The following is a 26609-nucleotide window of genomic DNA, read 5'->3' on the forward strand; positions in this document are numbered from 1 at the left end:
GTGCTCTCCACTGAGTTCTCAATTCATTGTCAGGAGAACCAAGCAGTTCTTGGGACTTCCCCTGAGGTCCTTGAGTGACCTATGACCCTGCTGCCCAGCTGGCCCAGCTCACAGAACCTGCTTTTCTTTTGGACCCCATGACTTCCTGTAATCATCAGTCTATGTGGTTGACAGGAGGTGGGCTGCAGGAGGATTGCTAAACTGTAGTTACTCACTCCCTGAAGCCTAAACCTGAGGCAGGAGGACCCTGGAACTCCTGAGTCTGGTAGCACTGCCCCAAGGAGTCTCAGCATGCCTACAAATCTCTTCACATGACTGCAGGGAGCAGCAGGAAGCCGCATGATTGGAGATGGTCTTCCATCTCACAGGTGGAATAGCCCAGAGAGGTTAAGCCTCTTGCCTGAGGTCACACAGCTTCAACAGATGGAAGCAGAATACTGAGGCCACAATGGAAGGCGTTTGCCCATCAGGGCTGGACTCTTGCACACCTGCTGCCTTCCAGACCCTAGAGCAAATGTCCTCACTTTCCTCTGTCGCCTACTGTTTAAAACAAAGAGGAGGGAACCAAGCAAGTAGAGGAGGCTGCTGCTGCAAGCCTTGGACCCTCCCAGCCTCCTCCCTGTGTGGGTCGCCAGCCCGCCTAGGGTTCAGCCTCTCTCCTCCTCCCCTGTGGGGGCCCTGAGTCCCCCAGCTTTGGCAGTCTCTCTAGGGACTCACAGTGCTGATCCCTAAGTAGGCTGTTCTTCCTAGGGCCAGGCAGGCACTGGCCACCTTCCCTAGGTGTCAGCCTGAGCTCTGCCAGCAGGACAGGCTGCAGTGGAAGCCCCTCACCCACTTCCGGCCCTGGGAAACCCCTGTCTCCATCTGTAAACTAGTCATTGCTAAACTATCTGGCCACCTCTGGGCCAATGAAGAGCCTGGAGAATTTGAGGGCCAAGGCCACTGACCTTGTGGGCTTGAACAAATATTGACTGTGTGTCATGTGCCGGAAGGGCCTGGGCTCTTTGTGCCAGAGCCCCAGCCTAGGTGGGGGTCACAGACCCAGCTCTGTCCCAGCTGAGCCTTCCATTGCTCAGGGGCTCAGTCTCTTTGCTGGGGATTAAGAAGAACAATGCCCCTGCTCCCATTGCTGGGCTGCTGTGCGGACAGAACCACCCTGAACCCGCCCGGAATGGCAGTGAGCACAGCCCTGCTCATCCACTGACACTGGGTACTCAGACCCATCTGTGCCTGCCTACCCCAGCCTCTCATTCTTTTCCTTTATCTCAGCGATGCTCAGCCTTCCTGAGGCTGCAGCCTTTTAATCCAGTTTCCCCATACTGGGGTGGCCCCAACCATACAATTATTTATGTAACTGTAACTGCAACTTTGCTACAATGTAAATATCTGATATGTGATTCCACTGGGGGGTCTTGACCCACAGGTTGAGAACCACTGCTTTGGTCACTGCCAGCTTGTCCTGGGAGATGCCCAGCTCTGCCGCCACCATTTGTGCTGTGTGATCTTGGGCTTGAGATGAACTTCTCTGAGTAGCAGCCTTGTATAAGAACTATCTACTCACAGTGCTCTGGTGCCTGGGAACAAGAAGAGAAGAAGCTGGATGGGGATAGGGGGTCAGTTGGATGGTTCTGGGATTGGCTGGGGACAGGGAGGTGGTAGTACTTCATAGGAGCCGTGAGAGCAGGCCCCAACCCCACACCCAGGACCCTTTGCGACCTGGAAGCTCCCTGCTGGCTGCAGTAGTGCTCAAGTAGGGAAACTGAATCCCAGAGGTCACTCTGTCCAGACCTTGTCTTGGTCCAGGTGGCTCACACTCCTGGATAATGGGTCCTGGAACCAACCAGGTGTCAGGCTCCCATCAGCCCAGGTCTGACACCTGAGGCCAGGGATGCATGCAGCAGGATCTCGGGGGCAGAGAGAGAGACAGGTAGGGCTAATTCTCCTTAAACACTTCACCTGTGTGCTAATGTTTCCCTTACTTTATGTGAGAGCTTTTCTCTACGGCTCTGGGGGTAGAAGCCAGGCCTCCAGCCTGCTGGGCAAGCACTGTAGCACTGAACTACATGAAGCCCCAACATTCCCTGTTTTCACTGACATGTGATCCACAGGGCTGAGATGTACTCAATGGTAGATCTATGCCCAGCATCTACAGAGCCATGGATTCGAACTACAGCCCCGAGGAAAAACCCTGTGAAGTCTATATACAATTTACTAACAAGACATTCTATTCTATTGGCAGGTGAGATGTGCATGTGCGCATGTGCGTGTATGTACACACCAGTGACAGGTCCAGAGGCCAGAAGTCAACATCAAATGTCTTTCTCCATCACTCTCCACCCTGACACGTGTTTGTTTGTTTGTGACAGGATCTCTCACTGAGCCTGGAGTGCACGTCTCACCAAACCTGACTGACCAACAAGTTGCCCCTAGGACCTGCCTGTCTCTGCCATCAAAGTGCTGGGATTTCAGGTGTGTGTCACCCAGTAGGGTTTTTACATGGATGCCGTGAAACTGAACTCGGGTTCGCACATGTGCCCAGTGAGCCATCTTCCCCAGCCTTTCCCACCTAGTGTTCCCTCTTTAGTCTGATGATGGCCTTATGCACATTTTATAGCCAGAATTACAAAACGGAAAACACGTTCTCTGTCCAAGCTGAATCTGAGCCTCCCTCCCTCCCCGTAAGTCTTTAGTGTGAGTGGGGCTCCCAGATGTGCCTGTCCTAAAGACTCGTCTCTTGTGAGTGTGTAGTGTGCATTTCCCAGGAGCCTGTGTGTATTTGCTGGCAAACTGGCTTGCCTCCATGAGTAGGAAGGACCGTTAGGGATTCAGATACCCCCAGGAGCCCCTGTCAGCCTGCAGGGACTGACTATGTGGGTCCCCTCTGCACCCCTGACAGTGCCCTTTGGCCTGCTTTCTATGGCATCTGTATCTATCTTCATCTTGATGATTCTGTGCTGATAACCGCTGGACAAGTAAACACGGAAGGAGGAGAAAGTCTACAAATGCCTATCAGCCAGCTTCACCTACAGGGAGGTCCATGGCCAGGGCCAGCCTGGAGAAAGGCCAGTCCCTCCTTCCTGGCTTTCCACGCCCTGGGCCCTGGCCTTCTCCAATTCCCCCTGAACGGTTGAGGCTCCAAAGCAAAAGTCCCATGTTCTCTCTGCCTCAGTTTACATATCCAAAAGTATGGGCAGGTGGGGTGTGAAAGCACTGTGGGATGTGAAAGCAGAGATGGGTAACAATGGGGACGGGATGCAGCCAGACCCACCCATGCCCTGCAACCAGGCTTCAGCCCTCAGGATCCCCCACTGAGTTCAGAGCCCCACTCCAGGCCCTGGTGTGTGGGAAGGACACTTTAAGACTGGAGATGTCCACAGAGGGAGTTCCCTCACCCCAGGTCTCAAAACCACACCCTGCAGAGAACTGAGGCTTGTAGCAGGGGACTCTGAAACTAAGCCTCTAAGTGTACCTCAACACTAACGGGGGGGGGGGGGCATGTATCTCAGCAGAAGAGCTAAACTCAAGGCGGCTCCCATTCAGGCTGGGGAAAGTTGCCCAGCCTAGTGCAAAAGGAAAATGCAGAATGCATGTTCCTTGTTTTAAAAAAATGACCAAGAATTTTAAGGAAGACACCAGAGCATTACACCAAGATTCTGACCACAAAGCCCTAAGCAAAAATTGCAGCCCAGGATCCCCCAGGGGAAGAGACCAGGAAGGGAGAGGAAGCAGGGCCTGATACTTGAGCTGTGGGCTGCAGGTGTCTGGCCTTTCCTTAATCCCAGGTCAGCAGCCAGCCTTGCCCACCGGCCTCCTACCTACTCACCCCAGGATGGCTTCCTTCTTCACTCACCTCTGCAAGAGGTGCCCCTCTGCCAGGTTAGGGTTTGGCAGTCCCTGAGGATCAGAGTTTCCCATTGAGACTGCTAGCGCAGATTAGGGCTCAGGGGTTCTGTGTGTGTGTTTAGCAGTACTGGGGATTGAAGCCAGGGCTTTGAGCATGCTGGGCAAGTGTTCTCCACTGAGCCATCTCCCAACCCCAAGCCCAGGGTTTGAACATATACATATGAGTGCACAGAGGGCCTTTTTTTTTTTTATTTTTTAAATGGTACTGGGGCTTGAACCTGGGGCCTCATACATTGCTAGGCACAGGTTCTACTGAGCTATTCCCCAAAACCTATATGTGGTATTTTGAATAATCATTTTTTTTTAATCCAAGAAAAACAAAATATATATATTTTTTAAATCAAAATGCTGTGCTAGCAGCCAAGACTCTTGCAGCTGGAGGGGGATATCCCATGAGGTAGGTCCAAGGACCCTGTCTTTCTTTACAACTCTGAAGGTTTCTTTATCTGGAATTTGTATTCTTTACTTAAAATTTTTTTTTTCTTTAGAAAATTGCACATAAGTGTCACTTTCTTGTTTAATGAGTCCCTCTTTTTTGTTTTGTTTTGTTTTTGTTTTTCGAGACAGGGTTTCTCTGTGTAACCCTGGCTGTCCTGGAACTCACTCTGTAGATCAGGCTGGCCTCAAACTCAGAAATCCCCCTGCCTCTGCCTCCCAAGTGCTGGGATTAAAAGGTGTGCGCCGCCGCCGCCACCACCACCACCCAACTGAGTCTCTTTTTTATTATTTTTTTTTTATAATTATTTATCTTATGAGTGTTCTGTCTTCAGACACACCAGAAGGGGGCATCAGACCCCATTACAGATGGTTGTGAGGCACCATGTGGTTGCTGGGAATTGAACTCAGGACCTTTGGAAGAGCAGCCAGTTCTCTTAACTGCTGAGCCATCTCTCCAGCCGGTCTCCCATCTTTCTATTTCCTCATTAGTTCACCTCCCTCTGGAATCTGCCTCCAGCATTCTGTCCCCATCACAGCCACCCAGAGCCTCTCATGCTGTCTGCAGGGTTATACTATGACCTAGTCCTTTCAGGAAAGTCTCAGAGTATTCCTCTTTCTTCTTCTAATTTCATTCAACTTTGTTATTTTAAATGAGTAGTGGCATATGCAGTCTCTTGGGTACTTAGAGCAAGAACCTGACACTCACCCCCAGTTCTGGTCCTGGTGGCAGAGAGAACTGTGAGAGTGACAGCTGATCAGGGCAGGAACAATGGCCACCAAGGTGTGACCTAAACCGCTGCCCAACTTCCTTCTCTTGAGCAAAGGCTGAGCACCCATATGGAAAGCGCTATTCCAGACCCGGTGTGCAGCAAGCGATGCCTCCCTGGGACCTAGCCTTCATTCAGGGAGCAGACAGGCGTGACCCCTACAGGAAGAGAAGTCCATAAGGACCAGGGGGGACAGACGGACACACACGCACATGCACACGCATATGTGCACAGTGTGTGCACACAGGTGGGAGTCCAACTCAACCCCACTTTTCAGATGGGGAAACTGAGGTTTGTTCAGAGCCTTCAACCAGGAAGTTGCTGAGTGGGAATTGTCAGGATTCAGACCAGTGACTGAGGGTTTTTTTCTGCACACCCCATATCCCCTCACCCCACAAGCCGGGGTGGAAAGTGAGTGGAAGAGCAGGCCAGCTAGCCAGTCATTTCTCAGAAGCGGTAGTCTCACTGGTCAGGAAGAGACCTAGTGGTCTCTCTCAAGAGTCACTAGTTCCTCCTTCAGACTGAACCCAGGAAGTGGGGGACTGGCCAGCAGGGGCCCTTTAAGACTGGCCAGGGGCAAGTTCATTCACCCAGGGGCCCCTGCTGACTCACGCTTATGAAAGTGATTTTCCTGGCCCCGCCTCTGCCTCCGCCTCCTCCCTGCCCGGCTGTGAAATACCCCTGCTAGCCTTGGGCCTCGCACAGCCTCTGGGATCCCCAGAGCTAATGGGCATCCTGTTCCTGCAGCAGGACACTGTGACAAAGTCTCTCACTGTGACCCAGTTCCTCTGAGTGTCCAGTCAGCCCAGCCAGGCTCACCAGCTCCCTCCAGCTACCGTCCATCAGGTAAGCAGTCTGGGCAAGATTGTGGGTGGGAAACAATAGCCACGGGGCAGGGGTGGTCAGATGACTGGGGTAGAGGAGAGCTGGGCAATATGCAGTCTGGTCCTGAGTAGGACTCTGGGAGTCCTCCCTGCTCCTCCAGCCATGGCCATGGTCAGGTGTCTGGGACACTCTCCCCCCGGCAGCCTCATCCTAACCTGTGAAATAGCTGTTCGGGCAGGAAGGAATGTGGGCAGCCTTGCTCCTTCGAGGCACCAATGGCCACTGTATCCCCAGCCTGGTGGGGTGCTTTCCTGGGTCCTATGTTCCAGGCTCAGATGGGCACAGCCGAGGGTTCCTGGGCACTTGGTTTATGGAAGGTGCTGTGGAGAGAGTGGTGGACCATGGAGGTTGGGTCATTGGGCACCCTTGGGCTCAGGCGCTTGGAACAAGGGTTCACTGTGACTAAGGCCAGGTAATACTTGGCTGACTGCACTTCCTCCAGCCCCAGGGCTTTGTATCACTAGCAGCTGTCACTGCCACCTGTTGATTTATTTGGGACCTGGGGAAGGTGTCCCAAACTAGGCTGTTTGGAACCTAGAGGAGACGCCTCTCCCCCCCACCTCAGTTTCTTTCTCCATGCAGTGAGGATAAGAAACTCCAAGCTTTTTTGGGGAGGGGGTGGTTCCTTAGAGGCAAAAGGTATATGGCTCCCAGCCCTCCCCAGTGTGACGATTTCATAACCTTAGAAATGTCTGCAGTGTTATACCAGGGCATCTATCGCCACTCCTGAGAAACTCTTTTCTTTTTATGTGCCCATACCTGTGCGGTCAGAGGTCAGTGTGTAGCGTCTTCCTTAGTCACTGTCCACACCTTATTTTTATTCCATCATCATCATCATCATCATCACCATTATTACTAGAGAGAGCACGCACAAGAACATGTGTGGAAATCGGACAGCCCCCCCCCCCAGGAGTCAGGGGTCAGCTTTCTCCTTCCGTCTTTATGTGGGTTCTGCCCACAAGTCACTGCCCTTGTATGACAAGTTAACTGCCGAGCACTTCATTCCAGGCTTTCCTCTCCTGGACTGAACCTGGAGCCCGTCATTCTGCTCTCTGGCTGGTGGTTTCCAGCCCCCCCCCCCCGCCCCCCGTGTCTGTCGTTCCAGACCTAGGACTACAGACATCTGCTTTTTACAGGAGTGCTGAGAATCTGAACTCAGTTCCTCGATGTTAGGCAAGCACTTTACCCAGTGAGCCATCTCCCTGGCCCTTAAACCAACAACTTGAGAGCATTAATTTTTTTCCTGTTAGCATTGCCCAACCAGAGAGACTCAGAAATATGCCAATACTTTAAAAACTGGTTATTCCACCCTAGAGGTGGTGGCTTTCTCCTGTAATCTGAGCAATTAGGAGGTCCAGGCAGGAAGATCAGGAGTTCAGGGCCAGCCAAGGCTTACTTATCCTAGTTTCAAGCCAGCCTGGACTATATGAGACCCTGTCTTGAACACACCAAGCAGCTTACTCCATCTCTACAAACTGAGGCCCATGGGTGGAACTGCAGGTTGGAAGAAGCAGTTTTGACTTATAAACTGAGAGCAGGTGCTTGTGGGTGGTTGTGGGGGTGAACAGCTTGGGGATGTGACCTCCGGGGGGATGGGGGATGGGGGCTTGGTGGTGACCTCATGCATATGGCACCCAGCAGCTGTAGGTGACACTTCTGCCAGCTGGGAGAGGGACCTGGTCTTAGAGTGCAAAGTCCTCCAATGTATTAGCCCATCCTACTTCCTGTGAAGCAACTTGGGCATCCCCTTGGATCTGGCCTGTGTGGACAGAGCCTCCTGCTGCCACCAGTGAGGAGCTGTATGCTGGGATATTAAGAGAAAGGAGGAGTTGATGCCTCAGGTCTCTGGGAATGGTTGGCATGCTCTTTTCAGGGGTATTGGAATGTCTAGTAGGATTATGCCCGCAGGGATCAAATGTCTGTTATGTTATCGGCCTGCTCTAAAATTTAGCAGGCATGACTTTATCCACAGCTCCCCGCCTCTCATCTGAGGTGTGGGTTGTCAGAAAGGATTAAAAGAGATAAGGGAAGCACCCAGCCAGGGTGTTACCCTCACCTGTGTAGCTGCTGTTGCTGGGTAATGAAGATGGGGGGCGGGGTGAGGAGAGACCCCAGACCCTTGCTGTGCCCTGTGTGCACTGGTGAGGAGACTGCCTCCCTCCAGGAACTGCAGCCTGAATTACCAAGGCTCTTAGCACAGCTGCACCTTCTAGTTAGTGAGAAACTGACCCTCCTCCAGGACATTGGGGCCAGAATCTGCTGCAGGACAGAAGGAGACAACCACACTCTGCAGAGGCCCCGAGAAGCCTCTGGAGCAGGGTGACCCAGCTCAAGTCTACTCCAGCTGATACAGAACAGGCTTCTTGAAGATTCGAAAAGTCTATGCAGCCGGGATTAAAGGCGTGCACCACACTTTAATCCCAGCACTTGGGAGGCAGAGGCAGGTGGATTTCTGAGTTCGAGGCCAGCCTGGTCTACAGAGTGAGTTCCAGGACAGCCAGGGCTACACAGAGAAACCCTATCTCAAAAAACAAACAAACAAAATGTGTGCAAAGCTCTCCAGCCTCAGTTTCTCTATCTGTAACCCAGAAGTGATCTCAAGAGAGTATTTTTAACCACCCAGATTAGAAATTATAAGCATAAGTGTGGAGGGTTTGGAACTTGCAGGGCCCCAGCTCGACAGAAACCTGGAAAACCTGGCTTGGGCTCTATAATTATTGCCATCAATGTGTTACCCCAGCATCCTCTTAGGCCTTGTATGGGAATGCCACATGGTCTCCAATAACAGCAGGAAGCCACCTGCAGTTTCCCAGGGAGGAGGAGGAGGAAGACCCAGCGGGTGCTGGGGACATGGGAGCTATCTTGACAAGTCTGCGAAGCTGTCCTAATACCTGAGCACAGCTGAGGCTAGAAAGATGGTTCTTGGCCAGTTCAGCTGTGAGCCCACAATGATATGCAGGGGCATATCCCACTGGCAGAGTGTTTCTGTTTCTCCCCTTCTGAGGCTCACCCCTCACAGAGGAGCACTGATGCCAGCACCAGGTGCAAGCTGCTAGGTCAGTTGTCCGGTCTGACTGGTTGGACTTGCCTGGTGGGAGATGCTGGTTTTTGTGTCCCTGTGCGCAAGTCACACGAGGCCTCTGCTGTGTTTTGTTGGCCCGTGAAGCATTTGCGTAAAGGTGCGTCACTAGCTGCCCACTTTTCCAAACTAGAGAGTTCACATATAACCCCCAGAATTCCACCTCCTCTGTAAGAGTTCTGCAGATGTGACCTCTCAGACCAATGTGCTGCCACTAGGTGGCCTGAGGCTCTCAGGGATTTGTACGATAGCCTTAGTCTTAGTCACCAGTTAGCTCTGGGTTAAAGTTCCGCCAGCAGTTTCCTCGGAGTGTTATCGTGGGAGGGACAGGTCTCTGGAGGAGCTCATTGTCCTTGTTCTCCCATCGAAGGCCAACATTTTTTTTGTGTGTCCCCACCACCATCACCAGGAGAGGAGGCTGACACCAGCAGTTGTTCCACCGTCTATCCAGAGTTGCCTGTGTCCCCTTTGGGGAGGCTGCCCTGGTCCCTGCTGCTAGCTCCGATGCTTTGCGCAAATAGGCATTGTGACCACCAGGGGGCGCAGGAACTCCAAAACCCAGGTTGGCTGGCATTTTCCCAAATCCAGCTGTCAGAGTCTCCTCAAGTCCAAGGTCCAGCCCCGCCCCGAACAGGAGGTCAGGCAGGGCCTTCCTGGCAGTAAATCCACCCCAGCAGGTGCTCCAGAACATTCTCCTACTTGCACAGCTTACTGAAGCTCAGGTCTGGGAATCAGCCCCATGTCACCAGTGAGGAAGTGGGCGGTGGCCCTGCAGCTACTAAAGAAGTCTTGCCTTGCCCCTCCCTCCTGTACTGGGCACAGAGTCCTTAGGGTGAAGTGGGAGGTGGATGGCATGAGGCTCAGAAGAGTTGGTGGCTCCTGGCTCTCAGGCAGCTAGAGAGGAGCGCAGGTGATGAGGACAGGCATGCTGGATGCAGAGAATGTGGGTGGGTAGGGGGAGATAGGAGGCTTACTGTGGCTGCCCGCAGGGGTCCTGCACTCAGCCCTGACTCCACCGTGTAGTTGAGATGAGAATTGGTATGACTGATGTCCCGCAGCCTGACTACAGGGGCTTTCTCTTTGCTCTGCTCTCCAGGTTAGCTACCAGCCCCAGGCTGAACACCAACCCCAGCTATGAGCTCCTGGAGGCATGACTCCCTCAAGGCCAGCAGCTCGGAGCCCCTCCCAGTAGTTATCATAGGTAAGTGTCACTCACACCAAGGAGGGTGGGAGATAGACTGGTGCTCTGCAGACCCCTGGGTCTGAGGCTGGCAAGGCCAAGGCTGGCCTCTGGATGGTTGTCTTTAAATGAATGAAGCATGTCTACTTACTGTGGGGCCAGCACTATTGGGTATAAGCACTTGCACCATTACCCAGTGTCCACAACTGTGCCAGATGCCCATATGGGGAACACAAAGATAGGGCCCATGGTTTCTGTCCTCAGCTCTGCAAAATTGAGATGGAGGGTGCAAGCATCAGATTGACCCACACGAGCAGACATTTTAAAAGTGAAAACCAGACAGTGATAAGCTGGGAAGATCTGGGTGGACTGGAGGAGGATGCTCTGATCCCAGCTAGGAGCAGCTTTGGTCCATTCAGATACCTTGGGGCTTGAAGCTGTCCAGCTGTCCATCCTGCTGATGGACTGTCACCTCCAAGTCTTTGTCACAAGCACTTTGCCCCTGAACTACACCCCCACTCACCTTTTGCTTTTACTTTGGGGCTCACTATATTGCACAGGCTGGCCTTGAACTTCAGATCCTCCTGCCTCATCAGCCTCCTGATCAGGCTTGCATGGCTTTAGGCTCTGTCTCCCTGTTTGTGAATCCCTGCTTAGCCTTTTGCCAGCTGCATGGACACGGGACATTTGCTTAACCTCCCTATGCCCATTTCCCCAAGCACAAAAAGAAAAGACTAGTACCCGTTCCTTGACTGGCATCACACAGGAAGCCTTCGACCATTGTTCATTTGTCTGCTTCTTGGTCATTACTATACATGGCATCTGTCACAGAGTAAGGGCTTGGTGAACCTTCCATGGAATGAAGGAGTAGCCAGCCAGGCTGAGTGGTCCTGACCTCCCTGTCTCCACAGGCAATGGCCCCTCAGGTATCTGCCTGTCCTACCTGCTCTCTGGACACATCCCCTATGTGAAACCAGGAGCTATCCACCCACACCCCCTGCTGCAGAGAAAGCTGGATGAGGCTCCAGGGGTCTCCATCCTGGATCAGGTGGGTCTGACACATGAGTATGGGAGGGGTACTCTCCTAGTGGAAATCCAGGGATTGATCCCTGGAAGACCAAGCTCAGAACAGAGGAGTCCACAACCTTAGAACAGGAAAAGAGTAACTGGGACTGTCTTGTCAGATGTCTGATCTCACATTAGACCCGTGGTTCTTAGTGACTGACTCCCTCCAAGAACATTCACCGGGGCTCTCAGGCTCCCAGAGAGACCACCGTGACAGTCCCCCAAAATACTCAGCATAGAGGTCTCTGTGTGACCAGTTTCCCTCAGACTTAAGGTGGGACTCTGCTATCCCCTGGGGGGTCCCACTGACCTGTACCCCCTCTTCAGGACCTAGAGTACCTTTCCGAAGGCCTGGAAGGCAGAAGCCAGAGTCCTGTGGCCCTGCTCTTTGATGCCCTCCTGCGTCCCGACACAGACTTTGGAGGCAGCATAGACTCTGTGCTCTCCTGGAAGCGGCAGAAGGACCGCTCTGTTCCCCACCTTGTCCTGGGACGGAACCTCCCTGGGGGCGCCTGGCATGTGAGTGTCATCCTGGAGCACCCCCTGTAATCCCTCACATCCTGGGGAGGGGAGCCGGGTGCTGCTGTCCTGGGCAGGCCTAACAACTCCTTTCTCTGCAGTCCATTGAAGGCTCCATGGTGACCTTGAGCCAAGGCCAGTGGATGAGTCTCCCAGACCTGCAGGTCAAGGACTGGATGCGGAAGAAATGCAGGTAAAGGGGCCCTGGGAGGCTGGGCAGGCAGAGGAGACTCCCCTATAAACAGACAGATAAAACTGGCCTCTCTAGGTTCCGGCTTTGTCCCTGTAGATGAGGAGGGTGTGTCAGGATTGTGTAGTGACAGGAACATGCGCATCACTTGCCTTTTTGCATTACACCTGTGAGAAGTTTCTTACCGTGAAGCCTTTACAGGGCTTTGTAATATTCCTAAAGGGGTCATGCCTCCAGCTCAGCAAATACCCCACCCCAGTGACCCATTGCCAGCTACTTGCCCCCTCCTCAGTGTGCCATTATATTAAACAGCCCTGCAGGTAGCCTCTGGGGACAGCTCTCTGTTACAGTTTTCACAGAAGGTAAAAAAACAAAAAGCAAAAACAGAAAAACAGGAATGTGAAATGACAGACAGAAACAAAGTAGCTCCTGATGGCCTCTGTGCATCCTGGCCTTTCAGTCCTCCCTTAGCCACATGTCCCTGCACAGGGTAACTGCAGCCATGCGGGCTCATACAATAAGGTACAGAAAGTCTGAGGTTATGAGAAGCCAATTCCCCACCCGTGTCCCTGGAAAGGGAGGAGACACATAAAACCAGCAGTGAAAACTGCAAGCCCCGCCCCACCCCCATGCCTTTCCTGTGCGGTCTAGGACCTGCTAAGGGCTTCAGTGGGGTTATTTTTTTTTTTTAAGATTTATTTATTTTATGTATGTGAGTGCACTGTCAATCTCTTCAGACACCCCAGAAGAGGGCGTCAGATCCCATTACAGATGGTTGTGAGCCACCATGTGGTTACTGGGAATTGAACTCAGGATCTCTGGAAGAGCAATCAGTACTCCTAATCGCTGAGCCACCTCTCTGGCCCCAGTGAGGGTTTTTTAAGTCCACATTTCCATCAGAATGGTTCACAGGGTTAGGGATTTAGCTCAGTGGTGGAGCGCTTGCCAAGCAAGAGCAAGGTCATGGGTTCAGTTCTCACCTGGTGGGAGGGGAAGGGCGGGGGTGGGTATGACCCATGCAGAAAAGGGTAGAGGATCCCTGAGTGCTTCTGAGGAGCACCCTGCCGTGTCACTCAGGGGCAGATTCTGAGGCCTCTATCCAGCGCCCACTCCTGCTCATCCTCCCTTCTTCTCCAGGACAGCCCCGCTCTAGCTGGATAGACTCCTAACCTCATTGTCAGCTTTATAGATGTGAGATATTACTGCATTTACTTAGACCTTTTGAGTTTTTGTTGTTTTGTTTGTTTTTAGTTTTTTGACTCCAGGGTCTTGCCATGCAAGGCTGGCCTTACTTAAACTGGTGATCCACCTGCCTCAGTCTCCTGAGTACTGGTAGTCACCAGCTTTCAGACTGTTATTACCCATTGGGGTAATGATGTGGCTGGCTAGCCAGCCCAGACATGTCACCCCACGGTCAAGTTTCAGTCTAGGCGCTTGGCTTGTATTCAATCCTGTATGATCTCCCAAGACCCTCATGAGATGTTCCTGACACGCTCACTACCCTGCCTCACAAGTAGGGAAATTGAGGCACGGGGAGTTTCAGGCTTTGGGAGGTACCCTTGTTAGTTCTGCTTTACACCGGAGACACCAAACCTCCCCTCAGCAGGGCATGCTGTCGCCATTGGCCATGGCTTACCTCCATGCCCATCTCTGACACCCAGCCCCCACATCTGCTTCCTCTCCAGGGGTCTCCGCAACAGCAGAGCCACAGCTGGTGACATCGCCCACTACTACAGGGACTACGTGATCAAGAAGGGCCTAAGCCACAACTTTGTGTCTGGTGCCGTGGTCACTGCTGTGGAGTGGGCTAAGTCTGAACATGGCAGTCCTGAGGCCCAGGCTCCCAGCCCCCTCTTCCAAGTGACCGGCTACTTGAATACCAAGAACCACAGCCGCCAGCCTTTCTCACTATGGGCTCGAAATGTGGTCCTGGCCACAGGCACTTTTGACAGCCCGGCCACGCTAGGCATCCCAGGAGAGACCTTGCCCTTTGTCCACCATGATCTGTCAGCCCTGGAGGCAGCCCTTCGGGCAGGCACTGTGAACCCAACCTCAGAGCCGGTGCTGATTGTGGGAGCCGGGCTCTCTGCAGCCGATGCTGTCCTCTTTGCCCGCCACTATAACATCCAAGTGATCCATGCCTTCCGCCGGTCTGTGCACGACCCTGGCCTGGTGTTCAACCAGCTGCCAAAGATGCTGTACCCTGAGTACCACAAAGTGCAGCAGATGATGCGTGATCAGTCCATCTTGTCCCCCAGTCCCTATGAGGGCTACCGCAGCCTCCCTGAGCACCAGCCGCTGCTCTTCAAGGAGGACCATCAGGCAGTGTTCCAGGACCCACAGGGGGGCCAGCAGCTCTTTGGAGTCTCGATGGTGCTTGTCCTCATTGGCTCCCATCCCGATCTCTCCTACCTCCCCAGGGCAGGTGCTGACTTGGTCATGGACCCAGATCAGCCACTGAGCCCCAAGAGGAACCCCATTGATGTGGACCCCTTTACCCATGAGAGCACTCACCAGGAGGGCCTGTATGCCCTGGGGCCATTGGCTGGGGACAATTTTGTAAGATTCGTCCAGGGTGGAGCCCTGGCTGCTGCCAGCTCCCTGCTCAAGAAGGAGACCAGGAAGCCACCTTAACATTAGCCCGATGCCCTGACACCCAGGCCCTGAAGAGGAAGAGAGTTCACCACAGCCCAGTGGGACATGAACCCATCTAAAGATTTTTCCATGCGGGGACCAGTCTCCCCAGCAGGAGGGGAAGACTTGAGCCCTGTGGATGGACTATCTGCCCCAGAGGCATGGGGAACACAGGCTGTCCTACCCTCAGGCAAGTCAAGGCCCCAGGTGGAAGCAGTAGCCATAGATCAGAGGGCCCCCTTGAAGCTGTCAGTGTGTGCTGGAGTCACAGGGCCAGCTGAGTGTCCAACTAGGAGACCCCAGGCCTAACCTTTCGCCATCAGGTCTGTAATAAAACCAGCTGTGCCTCCACTGTGCCTGAGGATTCTGTGCTTGGGGGAGTGTGTGGGGAGGAGGGCAGGGGTGGTTAGGCAAATCAACCCTGCCCTGGGCCCCTGGGAAAGGCCTGCGGCTCCAGGAGAACAAGCAATGGAGCCCCAGAGTGGAACATCCACAGGCACAGTGCTAGACTCTAGGGAATCTGGGCGGGGAATAAGGCTTCCAGAAGACTACTGCAGCCCCGTCCACTCTGTCCCCTGGTCTGCCCATCAGTCTCACCTCCTGCCTCAGGGCCTTTGCGCAGGCTGGTGTCCAGCCCCGGGCCCCCTATTCAGGTGTCTTGAGTCTGAGTCAATTGCACAGGTCTGCGTCTTGCTCTGCCTTCAGGGCAACTAGCACCCGTGGGTGGAGGAGGGGAGGAAGGGACTCGAGGAGAATCGTCCGGCAGAGGGCGCTCGGGGCTCGCCGGACACCAGTACCACGGGGGGAGGGGACCGGGGGTCAGCGAGACCCTGGCGGGGACGGGGGCACAATTCCGGGGGCCCCCACCCTCCTCCACACCCGACCTAAGTCCCGCGTGAACAAAGCCATCCCCTCTGCGGCCGTGCCAGGGTCCGGTCGCTGGGACCCGCGCCCCCGCGGGCAGTCCCCTGCCTCCGCTCTTGGCCAGCGGGGTGGGGGTGGCGGGAGCGGAGCACGTGGCTCGGGGTCCGGGGAGCCCCCCCACCCCGGGCACTGGCGGTCCCCGCGGTGTCCGGGCCGCGGGGCCGGCGGCGGGAGCGGCGCGCGCGGGCGGGCGCGGGCAGGGGGCGCGCGGGGGCGCGGCCGGGCGGGGGTCGGCGGGCGAGATGTGCGAGCGGGCGGCGCGCCTGTGCAGGGCCGGCGCGCACAGGCTGCTCCGGGAGCCGCCGCCGCAGGGCCGCGCGCTGGGCGGGCTGCTGCGCTGGGTGGGCGCCAGGATGGGGGAACCCCGCGCACCGCTCGTCCCCGACATCCCAGCCGCGGACCCCGGCCCCGGGCCCGCCGCACCTCGAGGGGGCACAGCCGTCATCCTGGACGTGAGTACGCGCGGGACCCTCCGCCCAGCGCGGCTGGGTGGCAATCCGAACCCGGGACCCAAGGACCCTCTCCACCATTCACTCCTTGACTGTTTGTTCCCGCATCCCCGCATCCTATAGCTGAGACCCTCCTTGGCGCGGGGACCCCGAGCGCAAGCCCCAACTCTTATTGCCGCTGAGGCGCCTGTCCCCCCAACCCAGACCGCACAATCCTCTCCATCCCTCCCTCCACTTTATCTCATCTCCACATCCCAAAGCTGGGACCCCTTCTTCCCGCAGGGACACCCCCTCCAAGCTCCCAACTCCACCCGGACCGTGTGACCCTCACTTCTATCCTCTTTCTCCGCTTCCTTGCATTCCCATATCCCATAGCCTGGGACCCTCTGCGTGGGGACCTCCAGAGCGAGCCCTCCCACCTCCCCATCGCCGCTGAGACTTGGGTCCGCACCCAGACCGAGGACCCTCTCCTTAGTCGCCTCCCTTCACGTTCTGGCTTCCACTAATTCCATAGCACGGGCCCACCCTTCTCCCCTCCCATCGCAGCTAGGGCGCCGGTCCCCACTGGAACCGCACGAGCCTCTACATCCCCTCGCTTCACATTCCCGCATCCCCGCATCCAATAGCCCGGTCCCCCAGAGCTGCCTTAAGTCTGGACGCTATTCCCCTCTTCGGGTCCTAACCAAACCCTCACTTGAGTCTCTACGACTGGGACAAGAGCCGGGCACTGCTAGCCCCCTCCTCTCTATCCCCGGATTCTTCCCTGCACTGATACTTCTCTGAGACCAACCCCCCACACAGCCACCGAACCACCGCGGCTCTCTTTTCTGCAAAGGAAGTTGAGTCCCCTTGCTTTGCTACTTTGCAAGTGCAGCCCCTTCCCCACCTCCTCTCTTTCCATAGAATCAGAATCATTGCCTGGACCTAGGGGTCCTCACCCCCCAGCTCCACTCTGCTGAGGAGCAGCTGTCCTCCTTCACTTTCTTCCTGTTCTTTGCTTCTGACTCTTGGACCCCACACTCACTCCTCACCCGACCTAGTTCCTCATGCACCACACGGCTCTCCCCAACCCCCCTGCAGAGAGGGTTGGTGGTCCGTGGAGGGGCTTCTTGGGGGATGGCACTGGTCCCAGAAGTGCCTGTACATGTTATGGGATTCTGAGAGAATCGGGGTATTTTTGAGTGTGTGTATGAGTTCATGTGTGTGTATGTGTGTGTGTGCATGCGCGCACGTGCGTACGCGTATGTGGCACACACCCCTACAAGTGTCAGGGGACTAGAAACCCTATCCCCCACTTTGCTTCCCTTGCTAGATCTGTGGGTGTGTCTGGGCAGGAGGGCTTTGGAAATGGATGTTCTAGTGCCTCTGGGAACATACAAGCAAGAGATGCACGCACATACGCACATATGCACACACACACAGAGGAAGTGCACACACACAGAGATGTGCACACACACAGAGGAGGTGCTCACACACAGAGGGGGTGCACACACAGAGAGATGTGCGCACACACAGGAGTGCACACACACAGATAAGCACACACACACAGAGGACACACAGAGGAGGTGCACACACACAGAGATGTGCACACACACACAGAGGAGGTGCACACACAGAGAGATATGCACACACACAGCAGGATTCAGGCAGAGTCCAGAGTAGAGGTAGGAGCTTGCCCTCTTTCAAGGAAGCCTTTTTCAGCCCCTCCCTCCACACTTGCTGACTGAGCGAGCCTCTTTCTTCCCCTGTGAGGTGGAGTAAGGAGTAGAGGGAAAGTGTCAACTCATGCTGGCTCTGGGATCTAATTTACCTGGTGTCATTTGGGGCCATATCAACCTAGTCATTTCGATACCCAGGCCTCTTGAGGTCAAGGGGTACTCAGAGCACACAGTTCCCTTGTCCAGTTGCTTGTGGGCTGCAGGTGAGCAGAGCCATCTGTCTTTTGACTCAGGGAGACTTAAGGAGTGGCACATCTTGTCTGGCTTAGCACATCCCTGACAGACCTCCCCGAGTCTGGGAAAACCGGGGGAGTTGGAGGACCTGGGTGTTGTGTAGGCTTACTTCTTCTGGATAAGGGAGCCAATTCCTCCAGGGCCCTGGGACCATCTCGGACCTTACAGTACTGGGACACCAACCCCATAGGGAGTTAAATGGCAATCCTGATTCAGTGTGTCCAGGGTTGGACATCAAATCCCTTTTCTATGAGTTGGGAGGTCTTAGTAGACACCTTGGTCCATCAGGAGCTGCTGGTCCACCTGCCTGAGTTATGGCTTAGGCTGAGTGACTTTTGGAAGTGCCCTGCAATTATTAGAACAGCTTCTTGGCCCTGGGCACCCAGCACCCACCATCAACTGATCTTAAGGGATTCAAATGTCAGCAAAGCAGGGAGTGGCTTTGTCTCAAAGTGCTGGTCCCAGGTTGGGACTGCTCCAATCCTGTCTCTGCTAGTTGCAACCAGAACATCCCTGCCTGCCCTCTCCCCCCATCCCATAATGATGCCTACTTCTTGTGGGCTGATCTTGTCACCCAGGTTTCAAGATCACCTCCTTCAGAAGAAACCCAGGCAAGCCAGAGCAAGGGGAGGTGGGTCCTGAAAACGGTGGGAAGGCGTGGAGCTCTCGTGGGCCTCTGAGCATGGCTGAGTGCAGCTGTGTGCTCAGCGATGGAGGAGTCTAAGGGGATGAGTGTGCGCACACCTGCAGAGATGCATGTGGGGGTGTGTGAGTGTGTAGCACGAATGTGTGTGTCTGTCAGCAGCTGTGGGCAGGCTGGCAGCGCAGTGGGAGAGGGATTGATAGCTTATGAAGGGTGGGGAGGGCCTCTGTCTGCTGCAGCCTCTTCACCCTGGGTCCCAGCCTCGAGGTCTCCTGGGGAAGTTTGGGCTTCCAAGCCTCACCCAAGCTGTTCCTGGGAGAGGGATCTCAGCTGGGTCAAGAGGCTGCCCAGGCCCATCTCAGGACTGACTCCAGCCCTCCTCTCTCCAGATTTTCCGCCGTGCGGATAAAAATGGTGAGTGTCCTTCCAGGTGTTCCTCTGCCAACACTCTCCCTGTCCTGATGCTTCATGGGAAACAGCTAGGGGTGGGGACATGGACAGCTATGGTCCTAAAGGTGAAGAGCACAAGAAGTCCAGAGGCCAAGTCCTGTCACTGTTCTGTGCCTCAGTTCTCCCTTCTGTAAGCTGAAGTGGTAACAGCTGTCCTGTGTTGCTCTGAGCTTTGGAGCAAGGTAAAGAGATGTAGGTGATCTACAACATTTCAAAAGAGAACCAGACAGTAATGTGTCCCTGCCTGCCACCTGCCTTGAGGCCCTTCCCAAGGGGCTTCAATTCAAGGTGACTCCAGCTTTGTCCAGTTCCTATGTTCTTCCTAGGAGCTACTGTTAACTGCCCTATGTGGTTGCGGGATGGAATGGGGCTCTTTGGGATATGAAAGGGCAGGGGAACAGGCTTGGGTTAGGATCATTGCAGAGGAGTGTTGCCCTCTTTGGGCCTGTCCCAGATGATATGCAGCTTCCCAGGCCTTGCGTTGAAGGACCACCTGCAGATTCCACATAGAACAAAGGGATGTAGGGAAATCAAGTAGTACCGAAGATGTGGTAGCACTGTGCAGAGCCTGCACTACCCAGAAAAAGAGGCCTGGCCCCCGCCCCCAACACAGGTCACAGGAGTGTCAGCTTCAGCTTGCAATGAGCCTTAGACTGCACCCTCCTGACCCCCACCACTCCCACAGGTTGGGTGTTTGGACTTGTCTTCTCAGTGAGGTCATTGTGCCCAAAGCACAGGAGGGCCTCTGCCAATGTATGCAAGATCATGAAAAACAAGGCTGTGTGTCTCTGGGAGGCTCTCATGATAAAGACTAGCTTGGACATGGTGGACACGTCCGAGGGAAGTCTGGGAGTCCTGACAGGCACCCCTGGGTATCACTGGAAGACTGGCACTGATAGTTGGCAGAAGGATGAGGACCAGCCAACCTTTCCATCCCAGGATGTGAGGTTCACGGGCTCTTGCTATTTGAAAGGTCATTGCGGCAGGCTGGGCTCCTGCTCATTAGTAGCACTACCTGCAAACAGCCCTGCTTGGGTCATTGGCAGAAGTGATGAAGCTGCAGGATAACTTGTCTTCTCTAATTGGACCAGAGGCCAAGTGGAGGATATTTTCCTCTTAATAGCTCATCTGTGCTCATTAGGCCTGTGGCTAGCACCCAAGGTAAATGTCAGAAGGCTTGTGATCAGAGGATCTGCAGGCCCTGTCTTCTAGCTCCCTGTTCTCTCTGGGTATAGAGGACACTGAGGTATCATCCATGAGAAGCAGGTAGAAGCAGTCAAGAGGGACCTTGGGCCTGGTATTGGTACACCCCATGCTGTGCCCGGGACAGACATGACTAATCAATTACAGCACACATCTGTTGAGCCTAGCATTGGCCTCAGCTTTTCCATGCAGCCCAGCTACTCGATGAAAGATGGAGCCACTGACTATCCCTTATCAAAAGGGTGGGGGACTGTGCTGGCACCTATCGCGTGGCACAAAGTCCTACTCTAGGTTATATTGAAGGTCTGAGCTCAAACTGCCATTGTCTCGAGGAAGGATGGAATAGAGGGACTATCCTCAAACTATCCCAGAGCTGGGACGTGGGGTCGGGGTTGAGCGTGATCCCTATAGGCTAGTGGTGTCAGGTTAAGCATGTTACTTAAATAGTGTCTGTGTTGGATGACTGAGGAAAGAACAGAAGGGCTGATTGCCTGGTAGAGGGCATGAAGGTGTTTGCTCCCCAGAAACCAGCTTCTATTGCCTCTGATGATTTGGGATCGCAGAGGCTGACAACAGGGAGTTTGTCAGCTGAGGCAGTGGTGCTGGGGACAGGCTGTGGGTGACCATGTGCTCTTCTCTCAGTCACTTCCTGTTCATTGCAGATGACGGGAAGCTGTCCCTGGAGGAATTTCAACTCTTCTTCGCAGATGGTGTCCTCAATGAGAAGGAGCTGGAGGGCCTCTTCCATACCATCGATTCCGACAACACCAAGTGAGCCCGGCCTACCGTGGGGCACCGTGGGGGGAAGACATGGGCTCCTCCCTTCTCCACAGTGCCAAGGTCCTGTTTAAGGGCAAGAGGCACGGAACTCCCCTGACTCACTAATCTAAAAGTCAGACCTATTTGGCCCTCACTGCCAAATAGCTGTGTAAGCCGTGTGTGTGTGTGTGTGTGTGTGTGTGTGTGTGTGTGTGTGTGTGTGTGAGAGAGAGAGAGAGAGGAGAGAGAGAGAGAGAGAGAGAGAGAGAGAGAGAGAGAGAGAGAGACTTCCACAGAATTTGTCCTTTCTGAGCTACCAAGCATCGAGATACCCTAGGCCTGCTGTGGTATACACAGGACTGATGGGAAATTGGCTGTGACCCTGTCTGCTGTCTCTCCGTTCAGTTCTAATCCCAGTACTACCCCAGGATCTACTTTCTAAGATCCTGTCCCTGTGAACCACCATCCCAAACCACCCTGGAATGTGTATGAATCCCAAATCTAGCTTGAACCTCACTTCTGGCCTTGAAGCACAATGAAATTTTTCTACAACCCACTCATGTCTTGGACCCCGTAGCTCAGTCTCACTGGACACCTGGCCTTCGGAGCCAGCATAAGTGTGTACTGTCCTTCACTCTGCATCTTTGTCTGATGCTCCTGAATTCTGCCTGGGGGTGGAGGTGGGGGGCAACAGCCACCTGGTCACCTTCCTCTGCCCCACTGAGGTACTGAGTACTAAAATATCTAGAGGTGCTAGGGCAGGTTGGATCACTTGGGGGGCCCAGAGACTAGTGGTGGTGTGGGTACACGGTTCCTACCAGGCTAGTTTGCAGTTTGCTGGTAAAGCAGTAGCCCAGAACTGAGGCTGGAGATCTGATGGGATATAATTTTCTGGGCATGTCGCTGTGTAGGAGTGACTTTGGTTTTCATAGAGTGGGAGACACTGTCTCCAGGCCACCTGAGGTCTCAGCTTCTCTGCTGGGCACACACTGAGTCACACATTTTTGGGATGAAGAGGCAGGCAGATGTCTGTGTTCAAGGCCAGCCTGAGTGAGTTCTAGGATAAAGGCTATTATACAGAGAAACCCTGTCTTAAAAAAATAAATAAATAAATAAAAAGAGGCTGCCCTGGAGGATGGGGTGGGGGACTTACTTTAGGGGAGATCACAATTCTGAAGACATTCTGGATTCTTTATTTCCCAAAGTAGAAACTCCGAACATTCATCGACCCCTTGAGTTTCTAAGTCTTTCTGACCCAGACAACTCACACATCAGAAGCAACATTCCAGGCTGTCTGAGGAATTCCAAGCACTCTCCAGCCTTGGAATGTATAGAAAACTTTTACCCAGACATACACTGTTGATCATGGGATCTACCAAAACCAGTCCTGGGCCAGAGTAGAGGCTAAGCCCAGAAAGGAGGCATCAGACCCCACGCAGACCTTGCCTGGTCCTTCTGCTGCAGTGTCTGGTGCTTATGCCTTCATACACCTCCCCAGCCTTGAGCAAGCGCCAGCCCCTTTTCTGCTTCGGTCTAAGGAGTGAAGTTCAGGGCTAGAATGGAGGCTGACCCAGGGTCCCAAGAGTTCCAGGAGAGGGAAGGGTATTGTTTTGACAATTTGTGATTAGTCACAGCCCCCACCCTGCAGCCCTTTCCCCTCTCCCAGGCTCAGCCCCTGACTAGTTCCATCTACTCATATATGGCCCACGGGCTCTGAGAGAGAGGAATGCACCACCAGATATGGTGGCTAGGTCTGTGACTACAACACTCAAGATGCTGAGGCAGGAGGATCATGAGAGTTCCAAGTTGGCCTGGATTACATAATATATCTTTGTCTCCAAATAAGGAAAGAAAACAGAGCATGTTGGGTAGGCAGGTGGCTTACCCTCCATCTTCTTCTACCTTCTGGAAAGTGGGGGTCACGTCAGTGCCTAGGATGGGGGGGTGAGGGCAGCGAGCATTTTAAGGACTGCACAGAGGGTCAGAAACAGGCCTGCTGACTCCCTCTCCCTCTTTCTCTCTCTCTCCTTTATTCTCTCACTGCTTCCCTCCTTCTACAGCCATGTGGACACCAAGGAGCTGTGTGGTAGGTTACTGGATCAACGGCAGCCAGAGGAGGGCAAAGCAGTATGGGTCTAGGTTGGGGCTGGCGGGAGGGCCCCTGGGAGAGGGGTGGAATCCTCTGTGACCCCTGATCTTTGCAACCTCCTTCCCCAGATTACTTTGTGGAGCACATGGGAGACTATGAAGATGTCCTGGCCTCCCTGGAGACTTTGAACCACTCAGTCCTGAAGGCCATGGGCTACACCAAGAAGGTCAGAGGGTGTGGGTAGTGCCTTCAGGAAGCCCTTCTAGAATAACCTGAGTACCAGTTTATTCTAGATCTTTCTGATCATTGTTGTTCAAGGGTGTCTGGATTTGTGGTGACAAATGTTGACCTAGGACTTGTTGAGGAGCGGAGATAAGCCCTGTCCTGTAGGGTGTGCATCAAAGTATGAGGGCCTTTCCCAGGGACAAGGTTGGTTGTGGAATGGAAGCCTTGTGAAGCAGGAGTCCCAGAGGGACTGGATCCTTAAGGCAGAGTGGAGACCTAGGGATCCAGAAGGAGGGGTTGTAGGTTTATCTATCCGAACTTGACCCAGGAGTGCAATAGTGTCTCTTAAGTGGCTGGCCCATATGCAGTAGAACACTTAGCTGGCCTGGTCAGTGGCCAGGTTGAAGGACTGCAGTCTCGTTTTCTTTGTCTGTGAAGCAGGAGCAACCATATTCCAGGCCTTGAGGGAACTGAAGGAAGTGGGTCCTCTGAGCTGCTGGGTGCAGGACTGCATAGGTCACTATCAGTTCCCTCGGCTTCTCACACTCAGCCTGTGCCATGCCCTGCCCACAGCAGGCTGGAGGGCCCTTTCTTACAGTGCACCCAAATGTTGCTTAGTCTGAACCCCCCTACACATACCAACACACAGACACACACACAGACACAGACACACATAGACACACACAGACACACATATATACACTGACACATATACACTGACACGCACACCGACACACACACTAACACACACACAGACACACATGGACACACACAGAGACAGACACAGACACACATATACACACTGACACACACACACAGACACACACACAGACACAGACACACATGGACACACACAGACACACATATATACACTGACACATATACACTGACACGCACACAGACACACACACTAACACACACACAGACACACATGGACACACACAGAGACAGACACAGACACACATATACACACTGACACACACACACAGACACACATATATACACTGACACATATACACTGACACGCACACAGACACACATGGACACACACAGAGACAGACACAGACACACATATACACACTGACACACACACACAGACACACACTGCCCTCTGGCATTGCGCTTGCTGCAAGAGCTCCCCTCGAAGGCTATCATCATGGCAGTCTTGTTGACAGCCCCAGTGTCCCTGTGGCTGAAGCATCATTAGGGTGTTCCAGGCAAGGGTATCGGTCTGTTCTGCTGCTGCTGGCTGCAACAGGGAGGGGAAGATGGATTGTGTAGCAAGCCCCTCCTTGACCTCTCCCTCCTGTCTAGGAGCAGAGACTTGTCTCGTAAAGCTGTAATGAGGCATTGGGTCCTCATTACAGTGGTCTGCCTGCTCTTTGGACGTGGCTGGCAAGATCAGAACCTCACCCTCCACAAAGCAGAGGAGCTGAACTCCTCCCAGGAGGCTCATCCCAGACTTAGCGGTGGCCGCTACAGGGACCTTGCTCATGTGGTGGCCTTGGGTGGTCATGGTGGTTCTAGGTGACTCGGGAACATACTTGCAGGGCCTGACAACAGTCACTGAATATTTCTCTTCTTCTTGGGTAGCTCCTAGCTGGCTCATTTGTAGAAAGCCAGCTTGCTGGTGAGCTTTGATGCTTTCTTTGTGCACTGACTAGTTTTTATGTCAGCTTGACATAAGCTATGGTCATCTGAGTTAATCTCCATTGAGAAGATTTCCCCCAACAGATTAATTGCCCTGTGGTGTTTTCTTGATTCATGGTTGATATGAGAAAGCCCTGCTCACTTTGTGGGATATGATCCCTGGGCCAGTGGCCTTAGACACTGTAAGAAAGCTTGGCTTGGGGTGTAAGCCAGTGGGCGATACTCCTCCTCCATGGCCGCTGTGTCAGCTCCTGCCTTGGGTTTCTGTCCTGACTTCTGTCAGTGGACAGTAATGTGGGAGTGTAAGTTGAAAGAAACTCTCTCCTCCCCAAGTTTCTTTTAGCACAAGGCACTTTTCAGTCCCCGGTGGTAACTGAATTCTGTTACCTCCATTTCTGTTGCAATGGCCTGTCACAGTTAGGTGGGTTAGCTTCCTGCATGCTGGCTAGCCTCGGCTCCTCTGGTGCCTGTGATATTCCCCAGAGACTAACGCACCACAATGACGCCAGGCCCTAGCCTTTCAAGTACATCTCTCCAGCATCTTTCCACTAATTGCCATATTAATGCCAGCTCTTATTTTAGAACCCTCTTCAGTTCAGCCTGCCTGTGCAAGGAAAAAAAAAAAATGTTGTTGCCTTCCCCTTTGTTCTGTCTTGGGCAATGGTGAGGAATCTGCTCAGATGCCTGTGGGATTTTATTTATTTATTTATTTATTTTGTGATCTGATGACTTTGCCTCAGCCATCGATGGGTGGATTCTATTTTTAGATTCCCTCATATTGAACAGTCCACACTCTCCATGATGTGCTTGCATCAGCATCAGAGCGTCATCCGTCATCATCCCTCACTCGGCTCTGTCACCCCCACGAGTGCCTTCTCTTTGCATTGGGAGTTAAGGTGGGACAACAGCCTGGGGAGCACACATCTTCTGTTTGATTCACCGTCTCTGGTACATAAGGAAGTGGGTGGTTTTTTTTTTTTCTTTCTATTAAAAAACAAAATATATCCAGAACTCTTGGGTCAAGGGACTGAGAGGGTAGGGACTCTTGTCTTCTTTTATTATTTTGTGTGTGAGGGGTGGACATCTGTGTGTGTGTGCCTGGAGTTCACAGGAGCCAGAAGAGGACATTGAATCCCCTGGAATGGAGGCGCAGATGGTTGTGAGCCACCATGTGAGTGCTGGCAATCAAACCCCAGGTCTTCTGTCCCAGCTCTTGACCGCTGAGCCATCTCTGCAACCCCTGTCACAGGGAGTTTATAGCCAACCCTAAGTTAATCATTTCTTTTTTGGTGTGTTCCCTTTTCTCTTTAACAAGCCTGGCCACATTCGCTTTCATGATCAGTCATGCACGACATGTTCTTAGGATTCTTTTTACAAGTCTAAAATGTTGTTTGACCAAGACAGACACTTTCTGTAGAAAAGAACAATAAGCCAGGCAGTGGTGGTGCACGCCTTTAATCCCAGCACTTGGGAGGCAGAGGCAGGCGGATTTTTTGAGTTCGAGGCCAGCCTGGTCTACAGACTGAGTTCCCAGACAGCCAGGGTTATACAGAGAAACCCTGTCTCGAAAAAACTCTCCCTCCCTCTCCCTCTCCCTCTCCCCTC

General features: G+C 53.6%; 2 protein-coding genes across 12 annotated transcripts in view; both read left to right on the plus strand.

The window, feature by feature from the left end:
- Osgin1 (oxidative stress induced growth inhibitor 1) overlaps positions 1-15011 on the plus strand; it is a 29380-nt gene extending 14369 nt beyond the window's left edge. For 7 of the 10 annotated variants that reach the window (XM_031341539.1, XM_031341540.1, XM_031341541.1 and 4 more), the window contains 7 exons: positions 2367-2469; positions 5856-5954; positions 10169-10273; positions 11164-11300; positions 11645-11836; positions 11938-12029; positions 13712-15011. In XM_031341539.1, the coding sequence (XP_031197399.1) occupies positions 10207-10273; positions 11164-11300; positions 11645-11836; positions 11938-12029; positions 13712-14660 (1437 nt within the window). In that variant the 5' untranslated portion in view covers positions 2367-2469; positions 5856-5954; positions 10169-10206 and the 3' untranslated portion in view covers positions 14661-15011. Of the gene's footprint in view, positions 1-1474; positions 1614-2366; positions 2470-5855; positions 5955-10168; positions 10274-11163; positions 11301-11644; positions 11837-11937; positions 12030-13711 lie in introns of those variants that run through there. The other 3 variants (XM_031341542.1, XM_031341548.1, XM_031341549.1) reach the window with 2 other exon arrangements.
- A 483-nt stretch (positions 15012-15494) lies between these two features.
- Necab2 (N-terminal EF-hand calcium binding protein 2) overlaps positions 15495-26609 on the plus strand; it is a 26083-nt gene continuing 14968 nt past the window's right edge. Inside the window, exons 1-5 of one of the 2 annotated variants that reach the window (XM_031341550.1) lie at positions 15495-16036; positions 19018-19042; positions 20944-21052; positions 23101-23126; positions 23258-23355. In XM_031341550.1, coding sequence (XP_031197410.1) covers positions 15827-16036; positions 19018-19042; positions 20944-21052; positions 23101-23126; positions 23258-23355 — 468 coding nt within the window. In that variant the 5' untranslated portion in view covers positions 15495-15826. The remainder of the gene's footprint in view (positions 16037-19017; positions 19043-20943; positions 21053-23100; positions 23127-23257; positions 23356-26609) is intronic. The other variant, XM_031341551.1, reaches the window with a different exon arrangement.

This window comes from Mastomys coucha, unplaced genomic scaffold, assembly GCF_008632895.1.
Source record: "Mastomys coucha isolate ucsf_1 unplaced genomic scaffold, UCSF_Mcou_1 pScaffold22, whole genome shotgun sequence".
Lineage (NCBI taxonomy): Eukaryota > Metazoa > Chordata > Mammalia > Rodentia > Muridae > Mastomys > Mastomys coucha.